This window comes from Nelumbo lutea, chromosome 3, assembly GCF_056320005.1.
Source record: "Nelumbo lutea isolate HS-2025 chromosome 3, American lotus-T2T, whole genome shotgun sequence".
Classification (NCBI taxonomy): Eukaryota; Viridiplantae; Streptophyta; class Magnoliopsida; order Proteales; family Nelumbonaceae; genus Nelumbo; species Nelumbo lutea.
The window spans coordinates 85,467,478-85,487,937 of NC_142686.1; the positions used below are offsets into that span (position 1 = coordinate 85,467,478).

The 20,460-nt window shown below is 37.6% G+C and overlaps 1 protein-coding gene across 2 annotated transcripts; it reads right to left on the reverse strand.

Annotated features, from left to right (window-relative positions):
* Nucleotides 1–10,208: 10,208 nt before the first annotated feature.
* LOC148866172 (protein DETOXIFICATION 41-like) lies at nucleotides 10,209–18,065 on the reverse strand. Of its 2 annotated transcripts, XR_016110045.1 has the most exons (9): nucleotides 17,428–18,065; nucleotides 13,368–13,912; nucleotides 13,094–13,180; nucleotides 12,907–12,963; nucleotides 12,533–12,771; nucleotides 11,206–11,324; nucleotides 10,941–11,027; nucleotides 10,707–10,852; nucleotides 10,209–10,416 (listed from the first exon to the last, which is right to left on the reverse strand). XR_016110045.1 is itself a non-coding variant. In XM_088978721.1 (8 exons), exons 1-8 carry the CDS (start codon nucleotides 17,743–17,745, stop codon nucleotides 10,778–10,780), a joined length of 1,527 nt encoding a protein of 508 aa, XP_088834847.1. In that variant the 5' UTR covers nucleotides 17,746–18,065; the 3' UTR covers nucleotides 10,209–10,777. The 2 variants fall into 2 exon arrangements, 1 of the variants encoding a protein (XP_088834847.1); XM_088978721.1 differs by having other exon boundaries at nucleotides 10,209–10,852.
* Nucleotides 18,066–20,460: the final 2,395 nt, after the last annotated feature.

The window sequence follows — 20,460 nt, forward strand, 5'->3', positions numbered from 1 at the left end:
ATTTAAGAAACAAAAGCAAAATTATATGTCACAAGATCCAGAATATCAAGGAGAGGATAAACAATGGAATGACATATATGCTCGTGTCATGGGCCCAGAGCATCATGGCCGAGTGCGTGGACTAGGGTTGGGTCCAACCCCAACTAGGTTCAATGGCCCCTGATAGAGGAATGAAGAGCAAACAAGATCTATATAAGAAGGGTAAAAGGTAGCTGAAGAGTGTGCAAATAAATTGGCTGAGGAAAGTAGGGAATTAATTATGAGCTCAACCGGATGAAATGGAGGCTATATCGGCTAATTGACTAGTAATAATTTGTTTATACACACACACACAATAAATGTTATTATGGACTAATTTGATATTTGTGTTCATCATTTATAAATAAGGGCTCCCAAGGAGAATCATCTCAATTTCCAAACCATTCTTCAACTCATGCTTTTCAAAGCCCCTTTTATCATCAGTTTAGTGCCAACCATAACAATGAATTATAGAATTTAATTGTAAGTGTTACTTTTTATCTCAAACATTTATTTTAAAAATAATACAAAGACATTTGGTAATGATTGAATTTCATTTGTAGGAAAACATGAAATGCTATTTGCTGAATAGCCATCAAGGGATGTTTGCATCTGTAACAAAAGCAACTATTATAAGTACCAACCCATAAAAAATTATAGGCAGTATCCAACTTGGTCCATGATGGGTTGAGGTTTTGATCGACATTCCTATCATCAATGATGCACTTCTAGTACGTCCACATGGATGTTACAAAACAATTGGAAGTGTTGGTGTACCAATTGCTTGATTTTACAATTTACGGATTTGTAAGATTCTTTTTTTTACCATTTGTATCCTTAGAATTAAAATTTTCAACATTAATTCTAATATCTATCATTCTTCTATTGCAGATTGAAACAATTTCTTAAGTGGATTTGCAGTGTAAGCATGAGATGTCTTTGCATCACTTGTTTTCTTTTGAATCATCCCTTGTCCTGCAAATGAACAATTGGATTTTTTTATTGAATAATTTATTTAAGATGTTTATAAGAATTACTTTTTTACGTTAAATGGTTTTGTTAACGTTTCTATCTTTTATTTTGATTGGTAAAGTGCTTATTGCCTTTGAATACCATATATTATGCTGATTATTAGAGAAAGAAGGTTTGATGGTAAAGTCCACTTAGATTTCATAGGCTAATTGTGGTGAATGACTGATGGAACTGTCAAGAAAACTGTCAATGATACTAAAATTGTAAGCAGAATAAAGGAATTTAGAGGGGAAATTCTATTGTTGGTTGGGTGAAGGTTTATAAGGATTTGTTTATGTCCTGAATGGAACTGTCAAGAAAGAAGATAACCGATTAGTTCAAGTACGAAAATAAAGCATTTTTTTTTCATTAGTTGCTGCCTAGGTTCAGAACAAGATTTCGTAAAAGGTTGGAGAGTGGAGGGCCTAAGTAAAAGAGGAAGATTAGTTTGGAATTTAACCCCAACAATGGTTTTTGGTGTCTGTGGCAAGAAAGAAACAATTGGGTTTTCAAAAATAAGACAAGTTCTGTAGACTCCATTTTTTAGAAAATTGTGGGAAAGATGTTTTCTTGGTTGTCTGGTAACTGGCTGGTTAGGGGTATAGGTTTTGAGTTCTTTTTTTTGTACATGATAATCTTTTTGTAAAGCAGGGTGGGGTTCAAGTCTAGAGGGAACAGTTTTCTAGTCTCCTTTATCACTTTCAAGCATCCTAATTGTCTAAAGGTTGGACTTGCATTTCATTGCATTTATGTTAATTAATATATTCAGTTCTTCGATAGCATTCTTGAGCCCTGAGTCTACATAGTTCCGGCAAATTTCTTTTTCTAGGGTTTTGGGGATATAAAATTTCTAAGACCTAAACTATCAAAGTTAAAAAATGAAGTTCAATCTCTTCCTGTAATTAAATTAATCTTCAATCCAATTTGTTTGCCTAAAAAGAAGATTAATATGTCTAACCCCAAGGTTTATTTCTTCTGCAAGAGACTATGCAACAACAAGAGCAGCATCAGTTGCTCTGGAACCATTATGGTTTGATTTCTCATCTTTTATATATGTTTTATGAAAAATTTGTTATTTAAGCTAACTTGTAAGTATGACTATAGTTTGAATGTGAATGGTTTAAGTTAAATGACAATAGTTTTTGAACTATGTAGAAAACCATTGTCTTGGAAATTTTACATATTTGGCATGATTGTTCATATGCTCATAAAAAGGGCCCCAATTTGTTAATAGTTACTGATGATTTCATAACTGAATAGAAACCAACCTATTGTCATCTGACAGTTGTCACTAATGATCTAAAAGGCTTATTAGAATGTTTCTTGCATGATGTTTGAAAACATCCCCAAATTCGACTGACATGGGTTTCCAATTAAGTTGCTGCCAAAATCCAATCATATGCATCTCAACTCTAGTACTCCCAAGGTCTAGAAGCCACCTGTCTTTGAACAGAGAAGTCCACCACTGTTGATCACCTCCTCAACAGTTGTAGGTTGGAAGGTCATTGTCAAATGGTTGTAAGCTGAATGAGATCTCAAATTCAGTCTCTTTGGTCGTTCAAACCTTTTGGTGGGATTGGTCCACCCTCTAGGTTACAATCTGAACTCCTCATTCAATTGGGTTCCTAGTAATGCTAATACAGTAGCAAATTCTTTGACAAGAGCTGGGGTGGGGAGAGTTTCTCTTGAATGGGGTTGTCCTAATCTGTAATTTGTAATCTGTAATCTATAAGGCTGCATTTGTTTTAGGAACCCAATTGTAATCTGTAATCTATAAGGCTGCAAATGTGAATCGATTTAGTTGTCAATGGAAATTGAGACCGGTGGATTTTGAAAATTTACACCGACTATGTTTGGTTGTTAAGGTTTAAATTCGGTGAGATGGAGCTACTGGCGAAACTTGAGATGGGAGCTACTTTAGTCAACACAGGAGGAGGGAAGTAGAGGAAGAAGAAGAAAAAAAAAGGAGGAGAAGGAGAAGAGAGAAAGAGAGAAAACGAAAGAGAGACAGATGGAGAGAGAAAGGTTGGAGGTGGGTTCACAGATTTGCCGTTGCAAATGGTTACAATGGCGATGACGGAACAAAGAAAGAAAAAAAAGGGGAGAAGAAGAAGAGAGAGAGAGAGAGAAATCTCATACTGCCGCTGCAACTGGGTTTTGCTGCTGCCACCCTAGGTTCGGATCCGCCTTGGGCATACTGCTGCTGCCTTGCGTTCAGATCCACCCTGGGAGAGAGAAATCTCATACTGTCGTTGCAACTGAGTTTTGCCGCTGTCACCCTGGGTCAGATCTGCCTTGGGAGAGATAAATCTCATACTGCCGCTGCTGCTGTTGGGTTTTCCTTCTGGATGTTTGACAAAGACGAATCAGTGCCGGCAAGAGAAAAAACAACAAGAAAGAGATGTTAGTTTTACACAAACAATTTCAATGTATATTTTACATCAATTGTCCGTATAAAAAAATTCAAAAAAGAGTTTTACACCAATTTATGGTGTAAAATTACACTCTTTCCAAACATGTGTAAAATCGAACTTGGGTGTAAATTTTACCCCGATTCGATTTCCACCCCAAACAAACGTGGCCTAATAGTTTTTTTTTTCTTCTCTCTACTGTATATTTGGGTTCTTCTCTTGAGTTTATTTTGTACTATTTGATTAGCTGCATTGATGTTTTGTAGCTGTCTTTTTTCCTATTTAATAAAATGATCTCAATTATTTATAAAAATTAGGGAAAAGTATGGATAAGTCCATTTCAAAATTCTAAAATCTAGGCCAGTCCATACAGAACCCAAAATGGCATTTAAATTCAACTTTTTCAATCTTAAGACAAATTCTCATGCCAACTCAGATTTTCCTTATTTTTTTTTAATTTCAAAGTTACTAATAAACTTGTGAAGACTAAAATGACCCTGATAGGGCCCACTGTATCTCTCCCGCTTTCCCTCCTCTTTCGTTGTCTCTCCCACTCTTAACTCTCCTCTTCCTGCAACTTTCTTCCTCCCAAACCCATAACTCCTCTTTCGCACTCTCATTCTCTCCTTCCTCTTCCTCCTCTCTCTCTCCCTCTGTTGTCTTGCTTTCGCCCTAGATTTCAGAAACCCCAGAATGCCGCTTAGAATGCTCAGAAACTAGTTTGTAATTGACTGCGAAGAAGGGTGGCCACGTATACGAGCTTAGTGCAGCAACACGTAGACCTCGAATAGGTGCAGACTCAATTGGAAGAAGGGTGATACAACAGTTGCAGCAACAAGTTCTTCTGTGATCTGCTACTTCTGTTCAATAATGCCAATGTCTTCTTTGCCAATAACTCCCTAGAATCTGTCGCTGCCATTGCATTAAGGGAGCTCGCCACTAAAAAACTGGAAGTGGTTACATCTAGGCAGGCGGGAAAACGAACAAGGAGGTGATGGCAGGTTCTGTAGCACTCTGAGTTAGCGTGGGAATCTGTCCTAAGATTGAAAAAGTTGAATTTAAATGTCATTTTGGGTTTTGCATGGGCTGGCCTGAATTTCAGAATTCTGAAATGGGCTTATCCGTACTTTTCCCAAAAAATTATCCTCTCAAAATAGAATAAACTATAATTCCTTTCAACTCTTTTTTAGCCAACACACACGGTAAAACTCTTTCTCTTAGCACACTAAGATCAAGAATGGTCTTTGTAACTTCTTTTGATTATGGAATTGCAATCACTCTAGACACTCCAAAGTAGTCCCAACTACCACCGAAAGGTGGAACACTCTTTGCACTCCTTAAAGAGATGATGTACATGGATGATGTACATGTGAGGAGATAGGTACCAAATTTTCCTATCTACATTGGAGCATTTCACCTGACTTAATGATTGTTAGCACCCAATTTTTGCTCAGTCCGCTGCTTGAACCTTCAATTCACCCCAAACACCCGATTAGACCCTTTCGATCTCTCCAAAACACCAAAAAATCCAGAAAACCCAAATTTTACCCCGAGAGCCCTCAGATCCGCCGTTAAACCTTCTTGATACCTATCCGATGGCCCCAATCGACCCTCACTTACACCTCAACCATTATATCAGACACAACCATTAAACCCGAAACACCTACCCATGAAATTTGAACTCAAGATTCCTTCATTCACCCATCCATTAAACAAAGATTCTAGAGAATGCCAAAAAACCCATATCCACTTGATCCGAACACATCTAAGCCTTTCCAATCACCCTAGAATACCAAAAAAACCCCTACATATGAAATTCCAGCACAAAACACCTCCATTTACCCTTAATCATACCAAAGATTCCATTTCAATGTTATAGATTGAATCTGCCCGATCCGGGCCTAGTTGGCTCAATCGGATTTTACGAATCATCTCAAACTACCCAAAAACCCCACCTAGAGAATGTTCATCCAAAACTGTCTTTATTTTCCCCTTCATCACACAAGGATTCCATTTTAAGCATAACCCCCATTTACAATCAAACTCCATATCAGCCCTCCATTCTTGACCTAGAACCACCCATCATTGACCCAAGAATCCGGTTCAATCTCTGGACCCGGTTTAACCTAACCTACCAAAAATTACCAAAATTGACCCTGAACATCTCTGAAATTATGAAAATACCCATAAATCCACTTAAAAGGGAGTCGGTTCACTCATTTTGCCCTAATCGAGGAGGTTAAGGAGGGAGAGACTATTCGTCGTCTCCTCCACTCGAACCAGCGGCGGGAGTAAGCAAGAGAACCCTCTTTGTCGTGCGTTTTTGCTTGGCACCCTCCCTTCTTCCCTCTTCTTTCTCTGTCTTCCCTCTATTTCCTCTTTTACCCTTCTTCTGTATCGACCATCAGACCCAACCAGAGTACACTTGCATTCGAACAGAGCACCTGTAGTGTCGATCTCAACTTGGCCAGACAACCCAGGTTTCACTGAAATCTAGAAGTAGATCATTATTCACCCCACCGAGGTATCTAACTCCACCGACTACGTTTTGGGAGCAAGCGTAAGTAGGTAATCTTCCCTTAACTTGTTCTCGTTGCTCTCATGCTTTCATTTTCATATTCTGGCTTCTTATCCATGCATGGTCGAAGAATGAGGGAAAGGAGAAGTCGATTCTCTACTGGTTCTAATTTAGTTATGTTCCTTTGTTAATTCCTTGATCCTGATAGTCTTTTTCTATTTCCGATAGTTTCTAATAGTCTTTTCTTTATTTCTGATAATATCTTCTCTCATCCGTTTTGATAGTTTTTGTTAGCTATTCGCTCCTCTGTTAGTTTTAATTTTCTTATTCTGTCTTCGTGTTATTTTGAATTACTTTGATGTTATATTAAGTTTAAATCTCAATGTCAGATGGTTACTCCACTTTTGTGTTCGTCTTTCCTTTTCCTTACTTTCTTTTATTTTCTTTTGTTTTCTTTTATTTTTTTGGTGCATTTACCGAATCTCTGTTATCTTCTTATCTTTACATTTTCGCCATTATTTTGCTGCATTCTTAACCATTGCCTTTCTGATGCATTTTCCAGGCTGCTTAGTAGTAGGTTTAATTGATCTATTATTTATTTATTTTTTAGATAGTTTCTAGTTGTGCATTCTCTTTTGTAGCTTTCATATCATGCAAAGAAGATTATCAAGTAGCAAGTTATTTGCATGACTATTTTTAGTTTTCCCATCTTCATACCGATCATCTTTCTGTGTTCATTTCTTTCGTGTTCTTCTTCTTATGTTTCTGGTTTTTATTTTGTTGTTGCGTCAATTAGTTATCTTTTATATTATTTTAGTCCTGGTTGAAGGATTTGCTTCCAGGTAATGAAAAGGATTTGCTTCCAACTAATTTCATTAGCTGGAGTAATAGTTAATATGTAACTTCTCTAGAATTGATTAGCTGTGTTTTTCTAGTCTTTCGGTTTATTCTCTTTAATATGGTTTGTTCTTGATGGATTCAGACTAGTTAGATATTTTATCCTTGTTTTTTACTTTCTTGTCATGGGACACCATGTGGACCCCACCTATTGGACTCGGGAGAGGGGTGCCTAACCCCTTCCCTCTCCCATTCGAGCCTTACCTAGATTGGTTGGACCAGTGCCTTGGGATTTGGAGTCACTATTAAAACAAAATGTTTTAAAAAATCATTTCCTTGGAGGTCCCATCACCTTCATCTCCTAACTTGATGGGTGGCGACTCCATTTCCAGCCCAAGTGGCAAGTGAACCAATTTTTCTGATGTTCACAATGATCAAGAAAGCTTATCAACAAAATGCTCTAATTGTAAGAGCATGGCCAGCCCAAATGGCTCTAATGAGAAATGGAGTAGCAATAGGGAGTATTAGCCAGGGCTTTGAAGAATGAAGAACAAAAGAAAGAAAAAAATCGAAGGGATTTAAGGACCAACCATCTTAACAAACTCAATAGGAGAAATAAATACATGTTTTAAGGTTTCTAGAAGATGGATTAATGAGAGTGGTTTAGGGGAAACATTTATGCAGCTTTTTTCTTACATCATCATTGGCTTGAAGACCCAGTCTATTGAAATCCCAATAAAGCCCATAAAAAATCTGTTAAAATATTGAGTGATGTAAATGTCAAGTTACAGGCCCACCTTAATACTTCACATTCTAGAAACACTTGTGTGCCATTGATGTAAACATGAATAAAATACCCGATGTCAACTTCCAAGAGTTATTGAGAAGAGCTGTGGATGCATATTTCCAAGTGCTGGTTCAAATAAAGGAATTAGGGTGATATTGTCATCGTAATGGATCCAAGATGCTGCAAGAAAACCTCCCTTGGCTATTTTGGTGGTCTTTAGAAGTTTATGAAGCATCATTTGAAAGATTAGTAATGCATATTAGCTTACCAGAACTTGAGTAGAAGTGCAAGTTAGATTATCAGAATTGATTGTATTGAATTCTTGGTTCAAGTTTCAGTTTCATAATTAAAGAAATGCTTTTTTTTTTATTAAAAAATCAATATGCACCATGCATTTGTTTTATTAATTTTATACCTTAGGTTTTGGTAGGTGTCAACTGATATTCTTATTTAAAAAAACTAAAAACCTACGCCGATAGTCATACAAACCGCCACCTTTAGCAAATCATTATACTTAAACCGACAGTTTATACAACGTCTACGCCGGCGGTCCGAACCGCCACCTTTGATGAAATACAACATTTATGGTGGCGATTTAATTAGATGACATTTCGGTTTAAGTTGGTGGTTAAAACTACTGGATTTGATTACATAATTTAGCTAAGGTGGTGGTTTATGGAAATGACAAATGAATCTAATCCGATGGTCAAGGGTGCCGACTCAATAACTAAACCGGCAGTCAAGGCCGCCTGTCCCAGCGGCTTAGACCGTTGTCGTGCATTATATAAGCTAGCGGTTCTCTAAACACCACTAGCAAATGAATGGTTGGACCGGGTCCCTAGGACGATGGTCTTTGTCTTCTAGGCTGATGTCCATGACCTAGGGCGACACAACTATAGAAGGCGGCAACTGAACTGCCGGCTCATGTCTATGCTAGCAGTTTAGCTAGCACCAGCCTAGCTCGTTTTTCTTGTAGTGTTGTTTGGTTCAATTGGGAATTGCAACTGAATTCTGATTGTTGTTGGAATCGGAATCAACTAAAAACTTTTAATTTTGTATTAGCCTATTTATTTTATCATTGAATTATTTTATTACATTTTATTTTCTTATTAGTTTATTAATATTCTATTATTTTAAAATTATTTAATAGTTAATATGTTAGTATTTTATTATTATTTTATTAATAATATTATTATTAATTTAATATTGTATCAATATTTTATTTATACATTATTATTATGTTTAGTACAACATTAATATTTTACTAATATCTTGTTAATGGTTTATTAATATTTTATTATTTTCTTAATATTAGGTTTTTTGGGGTTTTTTTGTCATGAACTCTTTACTCCTTAAGACTCTAGAATGCGAATCCCATTCTATAGGGGGGGGGGGGGGGGGCTAAAATACCTACACATCTCTCTCTCTCTTGAAATGTCCAAAAATAATAATGCTAAGGTCCCAAGAGAGAGCCCCTCGGGTTGAGATCAATAAGTTTGTCCTTGTTTCTCTGTGCCTCATTTGCTAGCCAGTTTGTAGCTTGATTTGCTTCATGAAAAGCATGGTTGTAGTCGACTAACCTCGCACATCTTCTTTATCTCTAGACAATCACTAATGATGTCTTCCAATCTCCAGGGCGGGTCCAAAACTTGTTGTAAGCAAAGAATAAATAATTTAGAGTTTCCCTCAATAGTGATGGGAGAACCCTTGAAATTAAGAGCCATGTTATGAGCTTCCATAGCAGCCTAGGCCTCAACCATGTTAATTATTGATTCGTTGTTATCCCCACGTTATAGGCTTTAACATCAAGAACTTGTCCTCGATGATTCCTCAAAATACTACCAATTGAGCATTTCACCAAGATGTTGCATGAAGCATCAAAATTTATCTTTATCTCACCCAATTTTGGGGGAGTCCACTAAACAAGCTTCTTCCACTCTTTAGTCTCCTCTCTTCCCTGATCGATCCCAATGGAAAGAAATGTGAATTCTCTAAATGCATACACAACATGATCATGAACTCAACACAAAGGGAGGGAGAGAATGCAGTGGGAGATTGGGAAAGAGGGAGAGATTCAAATGAGCCCTATTTTTGTAATAAGGGCATTTTAGTTTTTGTCTTTTCAAGGGGAATTTGAAGTTTTGACATAGAATGAAGCCATGTTAACTTGCCACCTAATCAGTCAAGACAATAATTTATGACCTACTACGGCTGGGCTGAGTTTCAGAATTCTGAATTGGGCCCATCTGTACTTTTCCCAAAAAAAAAAAAAATTCTTTTGAAATATAGTTTCAAAGAGAAAAGCTTCATACTTTTTCTTTACCATTGACTATATATGGAACAACAATTGGAGAGAAATGATTTGGAGTACATATTGTAAGCTTTACTTGAATGTTATTTATGTGTTGAGCAAGGTTGAAAGTATCAATACTCGATCGCGACATGAAAATTAAGGGCAAATTATTGATTCCCCCACTCTTCGTATTAATAACAGGTGGGGCAGTTCGACACAATTCAGGGGGGAGATGGGTGATAAGTTGAGGGTTTTAGATAGAAATTTGTAAGGTGGGGTACGCCATAATTTTCACAAAAATTAATGTATCGAGAATTTGATCAATCGGTACTCTAGATGACAATTCTTTTTTTTTTTTTTTTTTTATAGAAAAAGATGAGCTACACAAGTCTGGGGGTAGCTCTTCCCCTTACATATGCATCACTAAACCTGAATTCATTATTACACTCTCGGCTGTTAAGAGCTTTACGAGCTAAACAGTCTGCCGCTTGATACAAATGACAACTCTTTCTTGCAACTGAAAGTATCTGAAAGAAGTGGCCTACAACCAAGAAGCAGCAATAAGGGCCAATTGTCAACAACCTTTAATGGACAATTTCAACCGGAGGTAGAAACAGAAGCTAAGATATATTTTATAATTTTAATAGTAAATTGCATATTAATCAGAGAATTTGTTTCTACATCACTACAATTCAATGGAGAGGAGGAAACAAAAAGAATCTCCAACGATGGCAGCAGCAACAACTCTTCCATAATCAGATTGATTTTGCTAAAGTGATTTTCTGTTGATGTTTGGAAGTTCAAACGGCTGATCTTCAAAACTAACTCTACCTCATTTCATATTTGTGCAAGAAAAGAGGGCTAATTGCATCCTATGAAAATTTTCTTCAAGCCAGGAACGATCAGGCAACGCTTTCCACTAAGCTTAGAGTTTCTTCATCAGTTGATCTCTTTATGCGCTCAGCAGCTTTGTCAACCTACAAGGGATCTTCGGTGGTTACTCTTTGATTCATTTTTGGGCATAATGATTAATGAGTTTATATAAGTAAATCAAGATGGAGATACCTCCTTATTCCAATTTGTTCTGGCAGTTAGGATGATGAGGGTTATTGTCTGTAGACCAACTCCCAAAATCATTCCCCACCAAATCCCCTACAAAGTACAATTTCAAAATGTTAGATATATATGGGTTCGACTATTATATCGGGAAGATATAATATCTGAAAAGTTTTTGACCAATCAATTGGCATCATAAATGTGGTGACCAATAAGGTGTTATTTATATATATATATATATATAGAGATAGATAGATAGAGAGAGAGAGATTACATTTACTCCCATGCCCAATTTGAATCCAAGAACACAACCAATAGGAAGACCTATAACGTAGTAAGTGCTGAGGTTAACATAGGCCACTAGGGCTTGCCATCCGCTTCCAACAGCCACACCTGAAGTCACAAAATCTTTTAAATGACATACAAAATAAAAGTTTCCAATAAGAAACACTACAAACAACATTTTGGAACTGAACCAGCTGAACCAATTGTATTGGTTTTGGTTCTGAGATTTGTGTCCCAATTATAAGTGGGTCGGAACTGATTTTTGCTATTCCAAACTGATTAAAGCCCGAATTGATCATCTAGTCAATAATAGGGAAAATTCTCGATTAATACCTTGTACTTTGGGTCTAGTGTCACTTTGATTTCCAAACTTTAAATGCGACAATTCAGTACCCGAACTTTTAAAACGTGACAATTCAGTACCTGTCATTAACTAGCTACTAATCAGTTGTTAAGTGACATTTAAAAAATACAAAAAATCCCTTCGAGTGTAATCTGATTTTCTTTATCAACTATCCAAACACTGACAAAAAAAATTAATAGCCTCAAATCCTTGTCTCTTCTATTCAAGAAAGTTGGGGTCACCAGAATGCCCACTCAAATGTAACCCCAACTTTCTTGAATAAAAGAAACGAGGATTTGAGACAGTTAAATTTTTGTCAACGTCTAGATGGTTGAAAAAGAAAATTAAATGACATTCAAAGGGCATTTGTGTCCTTTTCAGACAGATTAACTGCTGATTAATAGCAGGTACTGGATTGTCACGTTTTAAAAGTTCAGGTTCTGAATTATTGCATTTTAAAGTTTGAGGACCAAAGTGGCACTAGGCACAAAGTACAGGGTATCTTGTAATTTCTGTTATAGCCCAAAGGATACATTTCATAAACAGTACATGGGATAATTTTGGTTAAAAACACTTGTTTTATCAATGTATAAACACAATACCATTTAGTGCCATTTTTATTAAGGTTAATCATAAAAAAAAAAAAAGGTTCTAACTTTCTATGCCATAAATAATTTTAGATGTCAAGTATAATCAGGTCAGACCCAATTATCTCGATTAATAATTGGTTCGGTTCTGGGTCAATTTCATAGAGCCAATTTGTAATCGTTTCGGAACTGGTCCAACTTGTTCCGAACAGACCAGACCCATTGACAGCCTAATTTGCAACTCATTAACTGTAGAATATATGGACCATAAGTTTGCTCCTATCAAACATACAGATAAGGACGAGCCCTTCATGGAAACTAAGCAGCCCAGCAGGGCTCAGATCGGTCCACAGTTGCTATATGAGTATTGTGCAATGTATATTTACCTGAGAGAATGGGCTGAATGCCGTTGAGTAGTACTGAGATTGCAAGCAATGGAGTCAAGTTCTTAACTGCACTAATAACTTGATCACTAGAAGTGAAAAGCTTGCTTAATGCAGTGCGACATAGCAAAACGAATACAGAGAAGATCACACTGATGGTGATGCTGGTTGCATTGACGACAAATACCGATAACTTGGTGACCTTCGGATGACCGGCCCCAAGCTCATTACCGACGCGAACACTGCAAGGCCCAAATCCCTTACTTGATTAAGATCTACTGTAGAGTTCTACTGTACTAATTAAATTGTGGATTGTAAGGTTTAATTTGGGATTCAAGTCTAGTTTATCCACTAAACCTTATTAGTATTATACTAACCTGGCTGCTGCACTGAGACCCAACATAAACATCATGTCCCAAGTCAAGTAGTTCATGCTGGTATCATTCACAAATTAGAGAATTTCAAGCAGATTAGATAAACCACAGAGCCATCAAAATTGCTTCAAAAGTGAAAATGAAGGCAATGTTTGTGCAGGAATATAGTGCAGAATCACCATTAACTTACCAAATAGAAATAGAGTCCAGTGAGAGTGTAGGATTAGGGAGGAGGCCTGATATAAGTACAATTCCCTGGTTGTACCATATCTCCAAGCTGTATCAAGAGATGTTGGAAAATGGAAAATAGTTAGTTAGTTCATGTAATAAAGATGAGAACTGAACATGGGCCAGGCATCATCCCAATGGGCACCCAAACCACCACCCAGGTTTAGATGGGCTGGGCTTGAGGCCTTTCCCATGTAGCAGTATCACATCAGATGTTTTCTACTTTGTACACTTACACCAGCATAATAGCAGATGCAACTGTTAGCTTGAAGTAGGACCATAACCCCTTGAAGGCCTTTCTAGAGAACCCAGTCCATGTGTTCTTGCAAGATGGGCTAAAGATTATATAAAGCCCAGTAAGGATGACAAGGAGCCACCAAGAGAAACTCAAGGTAAGAGATGCTCCCAGAAGGCCACACTTGAATACAAAAATAATCAGCCATGTGAGGAGCATATGTAAGAGGAAAACCCCTACAGCTATGTAGGCTAAGGGGTTGACAATGTTTTGAGCTTGAAGGAACCTCTGCATTGGACAATTCAGCGCGAATGCCCAAAGTTGAGGGATCAATCCACGCGCGAACACTTGGCCTTCTGCTGATATTTCGTCTGACTGGCCGATGGCTCGAAGGAAGTCGCCCGAGAAGAAATAGAGAAATGACAGTAAGAAGGCTGCTCCCAAATGCAAAACGATGGCTTTCTGGCAAATGATACCCATGGATGCGTACTTCTTTGCTCCATAAGCTTGGCCACACACAGTTTGCACAGCACTAGCCATCCCCAACTGAGGGACAAAGTTGCAAAGAGAGACACAATCAGTGCATCTTCAAATTTATTCTTGCCAGAAATTTAATCTGGGTAACTAATAAATACTGATAATAGCTTCAAATCCTACTGAAGGTGAAGTCTGCATCAATCTGCTTAAGCTCTATTTTGGCCTGCAGGGTGGCATTTGAGGCCCACAGAGCAAGAATTTTATCACCATATATTCTACTCTATATTTTAATAAGAAATGGGCAATAATATTACAATGAGAGAGAGAGAGAGATGGTCTAATGTTGAAAAGAATTTGAATTAATTTCTGGAAACCAAAGGAGGTTCTAGCTTGGTCTAAGTCAATTTCTTGGCCGAGAGTCCCTTCCAGTCCAGAAGTTTTTTTAGCCTTGGAAGCTTAATAGACAACTTAAGGCTGAGTTTGGAAGGAGCACAAATGCAAATATGTAGAGTGCAAAATTTTATATTTTGTATTATTTTGTATGTATTTTATTTGCACTGTACATATTTGCATTTGTATTCTTTTCAAACTGAGCCTAAGTCTCCAATGAGACCAAGCACCTAGATACGATCCATTTGGTCTATTTATATAGATGGCTCTAGACTAACATTAAAATGGATTAGCCAGGTCCATGGTTTTTAAAACCGATCCGGTTAGGGGTCTGGTTACCGGTTCGAACGGTCCGACCATTTGATCTGAACTGTCAGTCCGTTTTGACAAAAAATAAAAAAATTGAAAAGTGGTCAAAACTGTTCGAATGGTTATCCGACCAATTCAGCAGTTTGCTGACCAAAATCAACGGTTTTGAAGAAAAATGAAAATGGTCAAATAACTGGTTCCCGGTTTTTCCGGTCCAGTCCGATTTTGAAAACCATGGCCAGGTCAGATCTTCAACTAACCTTCAAAAGCATCAAAATAAGACATGTGCTCATGGTTTTGTTAGGTAGCTGAAAGCTAACAGTCAACACGAAGAGTGTAGGGAAGTTAGTTGGGTACACAACCCAGTGAATAAGAAAGTTTTTATTTGTGATGACAAAGCCTGACTTGTGGAGGTACTTTTGTCTTTAAAAACATTGCTATGCTCCTTTTTATTAATATGATAATAGCTAGGGGATCGCCCACCTTAAAGAGGAATGCGTGCCCTGAATCTGAATCAGCCAAAGATTAGGTTAAGACTAAGTTTGAAAAGAGTGTAAATACAAATACAAATATAAGATTTAAAAATGCCGCAAGCGAGGTCTTATATTTGTATTCTTCCCAAACTGAGCAGAAGTTCCAAAAGCTCTCCTGGGATTTGATAGCTACACTTAGTGAAGTTTATACATTTGTGGGACGGGTGTCGGGGGAATCAGGGGTAGGGACAGAGTGGGATGGATGCACATGAGATCAATCAAATCGAACCAATAAAACGCTGGGACATATTGGGAGCGTCTGATTGGTAACAGATCCGAATGCACATGATTTCGAGTTGTTGTCTTGAGGTCATCTCGTCTCATGAAAGGTGTTTTTGAAAAGGGGGCTTACAAAGAAAAACTTGGTAGCTAAGTGTCAACTACCATTCCTTCTTTTCTCTTGCTATGACGGTTTCCAAGTTGAGTGTCCTCTATATTCCTTTGTTATGTTTATGATATCTCTAGCTACATGTCTGCATCCTATTCCTTTTGTTTTTTATTTTTCTTTCTTTCTTCTTTTATACCTACCTGTCCTCAATATTCCTCCGTTTTTTTCTCCTTTAGTGACTCTCTCTCTCTCTCTCTCGAAGAAAACAAGGGTCAGGTTTAAATACTTGTACTGTTTCCGACACATATTGGACGGTTGGACCACCATATCAAGCCCTCTTCTCTCTCTCAAAGAAAAAATGGGTGACGCAGGTCTGGATGGTTAAGTACTTCATTTGTATACTACAAATATTTCCACACCCACGAACCCTGAGGTCTTATGAGAAAAAAGGGGTTATCGTAAATTAACTTCATGAATGATTAATCTCAATAACAAAATTCTAAATAAAAAAGAATAATCCAAACATGCGTTTCTTCTTGTAGTTGGCGTATCAAACTTGACTTTTCTAGTCTCTAATGTTTTCGGCAGGGAGTGGTTCTTTTCACCATGGTTTTAAAAAATGACCCAAAAATGAAATCATTCTGGTCATTGGTTTTTGGGTTGGTAGTTCGGTTTAAACGGACAGGCTGTTTTGACAATAAAAAAATTAAAAATTAAAAATAAAAATGATCAAAAACTATTGAACGGATTGACGGCTTTTAGTTAGGAATTGGGTTTAGGATAAAATGGAACCGATTGCCTCGATGGTTCTTGGGCCAAATGGTCTGACCGTCCGAGTCAACGACAGTTCAAAAACTATGGGTATGGTGCTTAAAAGTTAAAACATACCAAATTGCTATAGCTAGGCAACTTGTCTGGCTGGTTAAAACATACCAAATTGCAATATATTGTTTTCTTTTGTTTTTGTTTTCTTGTCTTTTGAGCATCACACAATATATTAATTGTGTTTGTGGAAAGCTCAATTCTTTCTTTGGACCTGTGTAGGGCCATGCCCATACTGTCTTTTGAGCATCACACAATATATGTGAAGGAAATGGAAGTCTAATGGGGTGTTCTTTAATTAATTTGTTTTTCTTGTTGTGAGTTGAAAAAAAAATCAAAAACAAAAAAAGTTGAAAGCAACTCTAATGGGTAATCACTAATCAGTCCAAGAGTCCAAAGAGATTGGTGAAAATTTGAAATAACTTTGGAGAGACCTTTGATAAGTACATAAGATCCGCTGGTCCACTCTTTTGCTAGTTGTGTACACTCTTTAACCAACTGGTCCTACGTCTGCCTTTTTATTATATGCGGGAGCGTTCCGTGTAGTAGGTGCAGAGTGCTACTATCACATCATTCTCATTTCTCAACGTCGATTTCGAATATTAGGTGGATCCCATATGTGGTATTCATAACCACGAGAGAGGGAGATAAATGGACCGGCTGTTTGTGATTGTGACTTGTGAGAAACAACAAATTCATGGCGTTCGTTTGTGTGGTAATGGGGTTTGAGGTTTTTTCAAGAATTTCAATCTTGGACGAGAGAATGACGATTGGATTGATTAGCTTTTGAGTCGTTGAAATTGAAATCCAGTGAAATAAAGCAGGAGAAGATGGCGGGTAGATCATGGTCAAGATGACATATTGATTTAGATTATATGACGTAGGATTGGAATCTTTTTTCATAGAGATTGGTAGGATGAACTCAAATCTCAAGCCGCAGTTCAATCTATCAGCGGTCGGTTTATGGGGCGGAAGTGGTTTGGAAAATGAACAGTATTTTCTACCCTTGTTTGATATATTTTTTTAAAAATTTTAATAAAAAATTACGTTTATGGATATTAAGGCCCAAAAGTTGCCTCTAATCACCTATAATCCTAACACGTATATATCAAATTGCAGATAGATAGTGTAAGTGCATTAAACTCCCTTCGGATGCAACCATTAATGGATTAAATTAAATAGCAGCAGAAAAGAAGGCTCACCATGATACCATAAGCAAAACCTTGAATCCCGACATTGGCAATCGCCGCTCCGGCCAGCTGCACGGCACCCAGATGCCCAGTAAACATCTGGGTTACCAAACTGAGCATGAAGTTGAAAATCTGCACGACGATGGAAGCCCCGGAAAGGCACCAGAGGAACCTGGACTCCCAGGCAATGAGCCGCGGCCAGCTTCCGCAAGCGATTGGCTCAAGCGACAAGTACTCCTCCACCTCTTCCGACGACAAATCCCCGAGCCGGGCATGAGACTGCAGGCTAACCAACAGAGGCTGGTTGTTCGCGTTTGTCGTCGGCCCCATGCTTCTAGCTTCTGTAACGTCGAGTACGTACACCGATTTCAGACCAGACTTGAGCTTGAGCCCCTGCGTACCTTTCCTCTCTTTGACCTTGAACTGGACAGAAACTTACCTGCATATATATATTTCCTCGTTTCGAGAGTACCCACCATCTAACCTTCCTTATCAGCCGGCGCCTCATTGAATTAAAAGGGAGAATGACTGATCCGTAGTTGTCACCTACCTCTCCTCAGCATCAGAACCAGTCGTAGAGAACAGGAGCAGCGCTAAAACCTATAAGGTCTTTTTGCTTCATCCTGTTTTAAGGTAGGTCAGAATCATGCATCAAAGCCAATGCCTCATCCAATTTAATGTAGACCCATTTAAAATTTTATATGAGCTATAATGGCCGTTGGATCTGTGTAGATGGGTCACTGGCACCCGCTAAAATATTATTCTTGGCCGTCTGATACTGTTGATTCTTTTCTTTTTCTTTTCTTTAAAGAATCTGTTGATTATTTTCAATGTAGACATTGATCTCTTAATTAGGGCATTAGTGGCCACTGCCACTGGTAGATGGAATTTTGTAAGCTGAGGAGCCGTTAGCTCTTGTGACAAAAAGTCAAAAACAGTAAGTTGGTAACCCCCATTGTCAATAAAAAAGCGCTAATAACAAAAAGAAAAGTGAAACAGCAATTTGGCAACCCCCGTTGTCGATAATAAAGTAATAGTTACTAGTAAGAGAACAAGTGAAAGAGCAAGTTCGTAACGAATCCGGTTCTGCTACTCACATAGCGCGCTTTACACCCACCTGACAGCATATCCTGGCCGCCCATGGAAAATATCTATTATATTTGAATTTATTAGGGAATTTTGGGTTAGTGTCAAGTTAGTATCTGAACAGAAGACACTGTTTATTGTCTTTTACCTTGACACTAAACTGGTTGAAGTGTTTGAGATTCTAAGCTAATAAAATCATTATCTTCTACCTTTATATCTGAAACACATTCTTATTTAGTTATTTCTTTTCTTTTAGTTATTGTTTCATTTTCTTTTGAAGGATAATTTTGACATTTTTAACAAATAACTGACAGTGAATTAATAACAGGGACCAACTTGATATTTTTTAAAAATTTAAATACTGTAATGACAGGTTCGAAAATTCGAATAATGACTTAACTTTTTATTTTGATATTAACCCCATTATTCAGTGTATTAAAGTGAAATTTTTTATATTTATTATTCATGGAATGTGGATATGATTACGAGAGCCCTGAGGCAACCCCATTGTGAATAAAAAAGTAGTAATGAGAAAAAAAAAAAACAACAACAACAACGTTTTGATTTTGGTGAAGGGCAGTAGCATTTATTGTAATTTTTTTCTTTATATTAATAACACGTTGTCACTGAAATAAAAGCAATGCAGAAAACATGTCTCAAGTTCTCAACTCCTATGTATATGTATGTACCGTAATAGGGAGCATCGATGCCAAAGTCAAATCTTTCACCCACGATAAGACTACATTCTCTTTTGCAGCGTGGATTATTTCGACAATGCAAAATAATCTCACGAGCAGCCCATGTGGGAAGTGGGAACTGGTACGGTGAATTATGAAAAAATGCGTTGTCTATTTGATTCGGAATCTCATTCCTATTCATGGTCGAAACGCATTCCCCATTAAAGAGAATGGTCATTCTTTCCCTCTCCCTTGAGAATGAAATTCCATTCTGGTTAATTCTATTTTTTTTTTATTAATTTCTGTCTGAACCAAATAGACTATGGGAATAGATCATTATGGTTCTGATTTCAAAGGATTCCAATTCCAATTCTGATTTTGACTGCGAACTAAATGGACCCTGAATATATCAGAACAATATGGGATCACATTAGACCATTATAAGCCCAATACTTAGGGATGCAAATGGATTAGATCATATTCAAATTAGGGTATATCCAAATCCGATCTGATACTATGAACCACAGATCCAAACTGATCAGATCTCACAAACGTTGATTTGAATTCGAATCAGATGAGGAAGTCGGATATGATCCGATCCAATTTAGCTTTTTAAAAAATTAATAAATTATTAAAAGAAAAATAAAATATAACAATTTAAATTAAAAACAAAAAATACAAGTATCTTTTCAACTATTTTCATCATATATATACATGTTTTTTATAAAAAATAATAATATAACAAATTTACAAAAATGCAATATAAACAACATATGTATATATATTCGATCCAAGGCAGTGCACGAACTGAGGAGAGCAACCAGATAATCCTTGCTGACTGGGTCATGCCGAGCTTACAAGGATGGTGTCGCACTATGTAATCTGCAATTAAGAGAAGAAGTCAGAGGCCCGAGCAGTTATCCCCGGGTGGGTACTTCGATGCTCAAGTCAGTGAGAGGGCGGTGAATCATCGGGCCGAGCAATGAGGGTGCTGGTCCGAGCAAAGTAATGGTGTGGGTGCTAGAAGTTGGGCTCCCTTACCTTGAGCATGGAGCACCTTTTTATAGCCGGGATTTTGTCTCCTGGTTGGATTAGAGTTCTAAGATAATCAGGATAGAGCTCTTCGCCGAGGTTACTGTGGTATAGTTCTACTCCTCGGCGGAGCGGTCTTCCTACCCTTATCCGTAGTCGGGCTTATTCGTGCGACGTGTAGCTGCTAGAGGGATAAGGGGGGGAACCACAATGGTAACATAGCTCGGTTGCGCTATGCCGATGTGGCCGA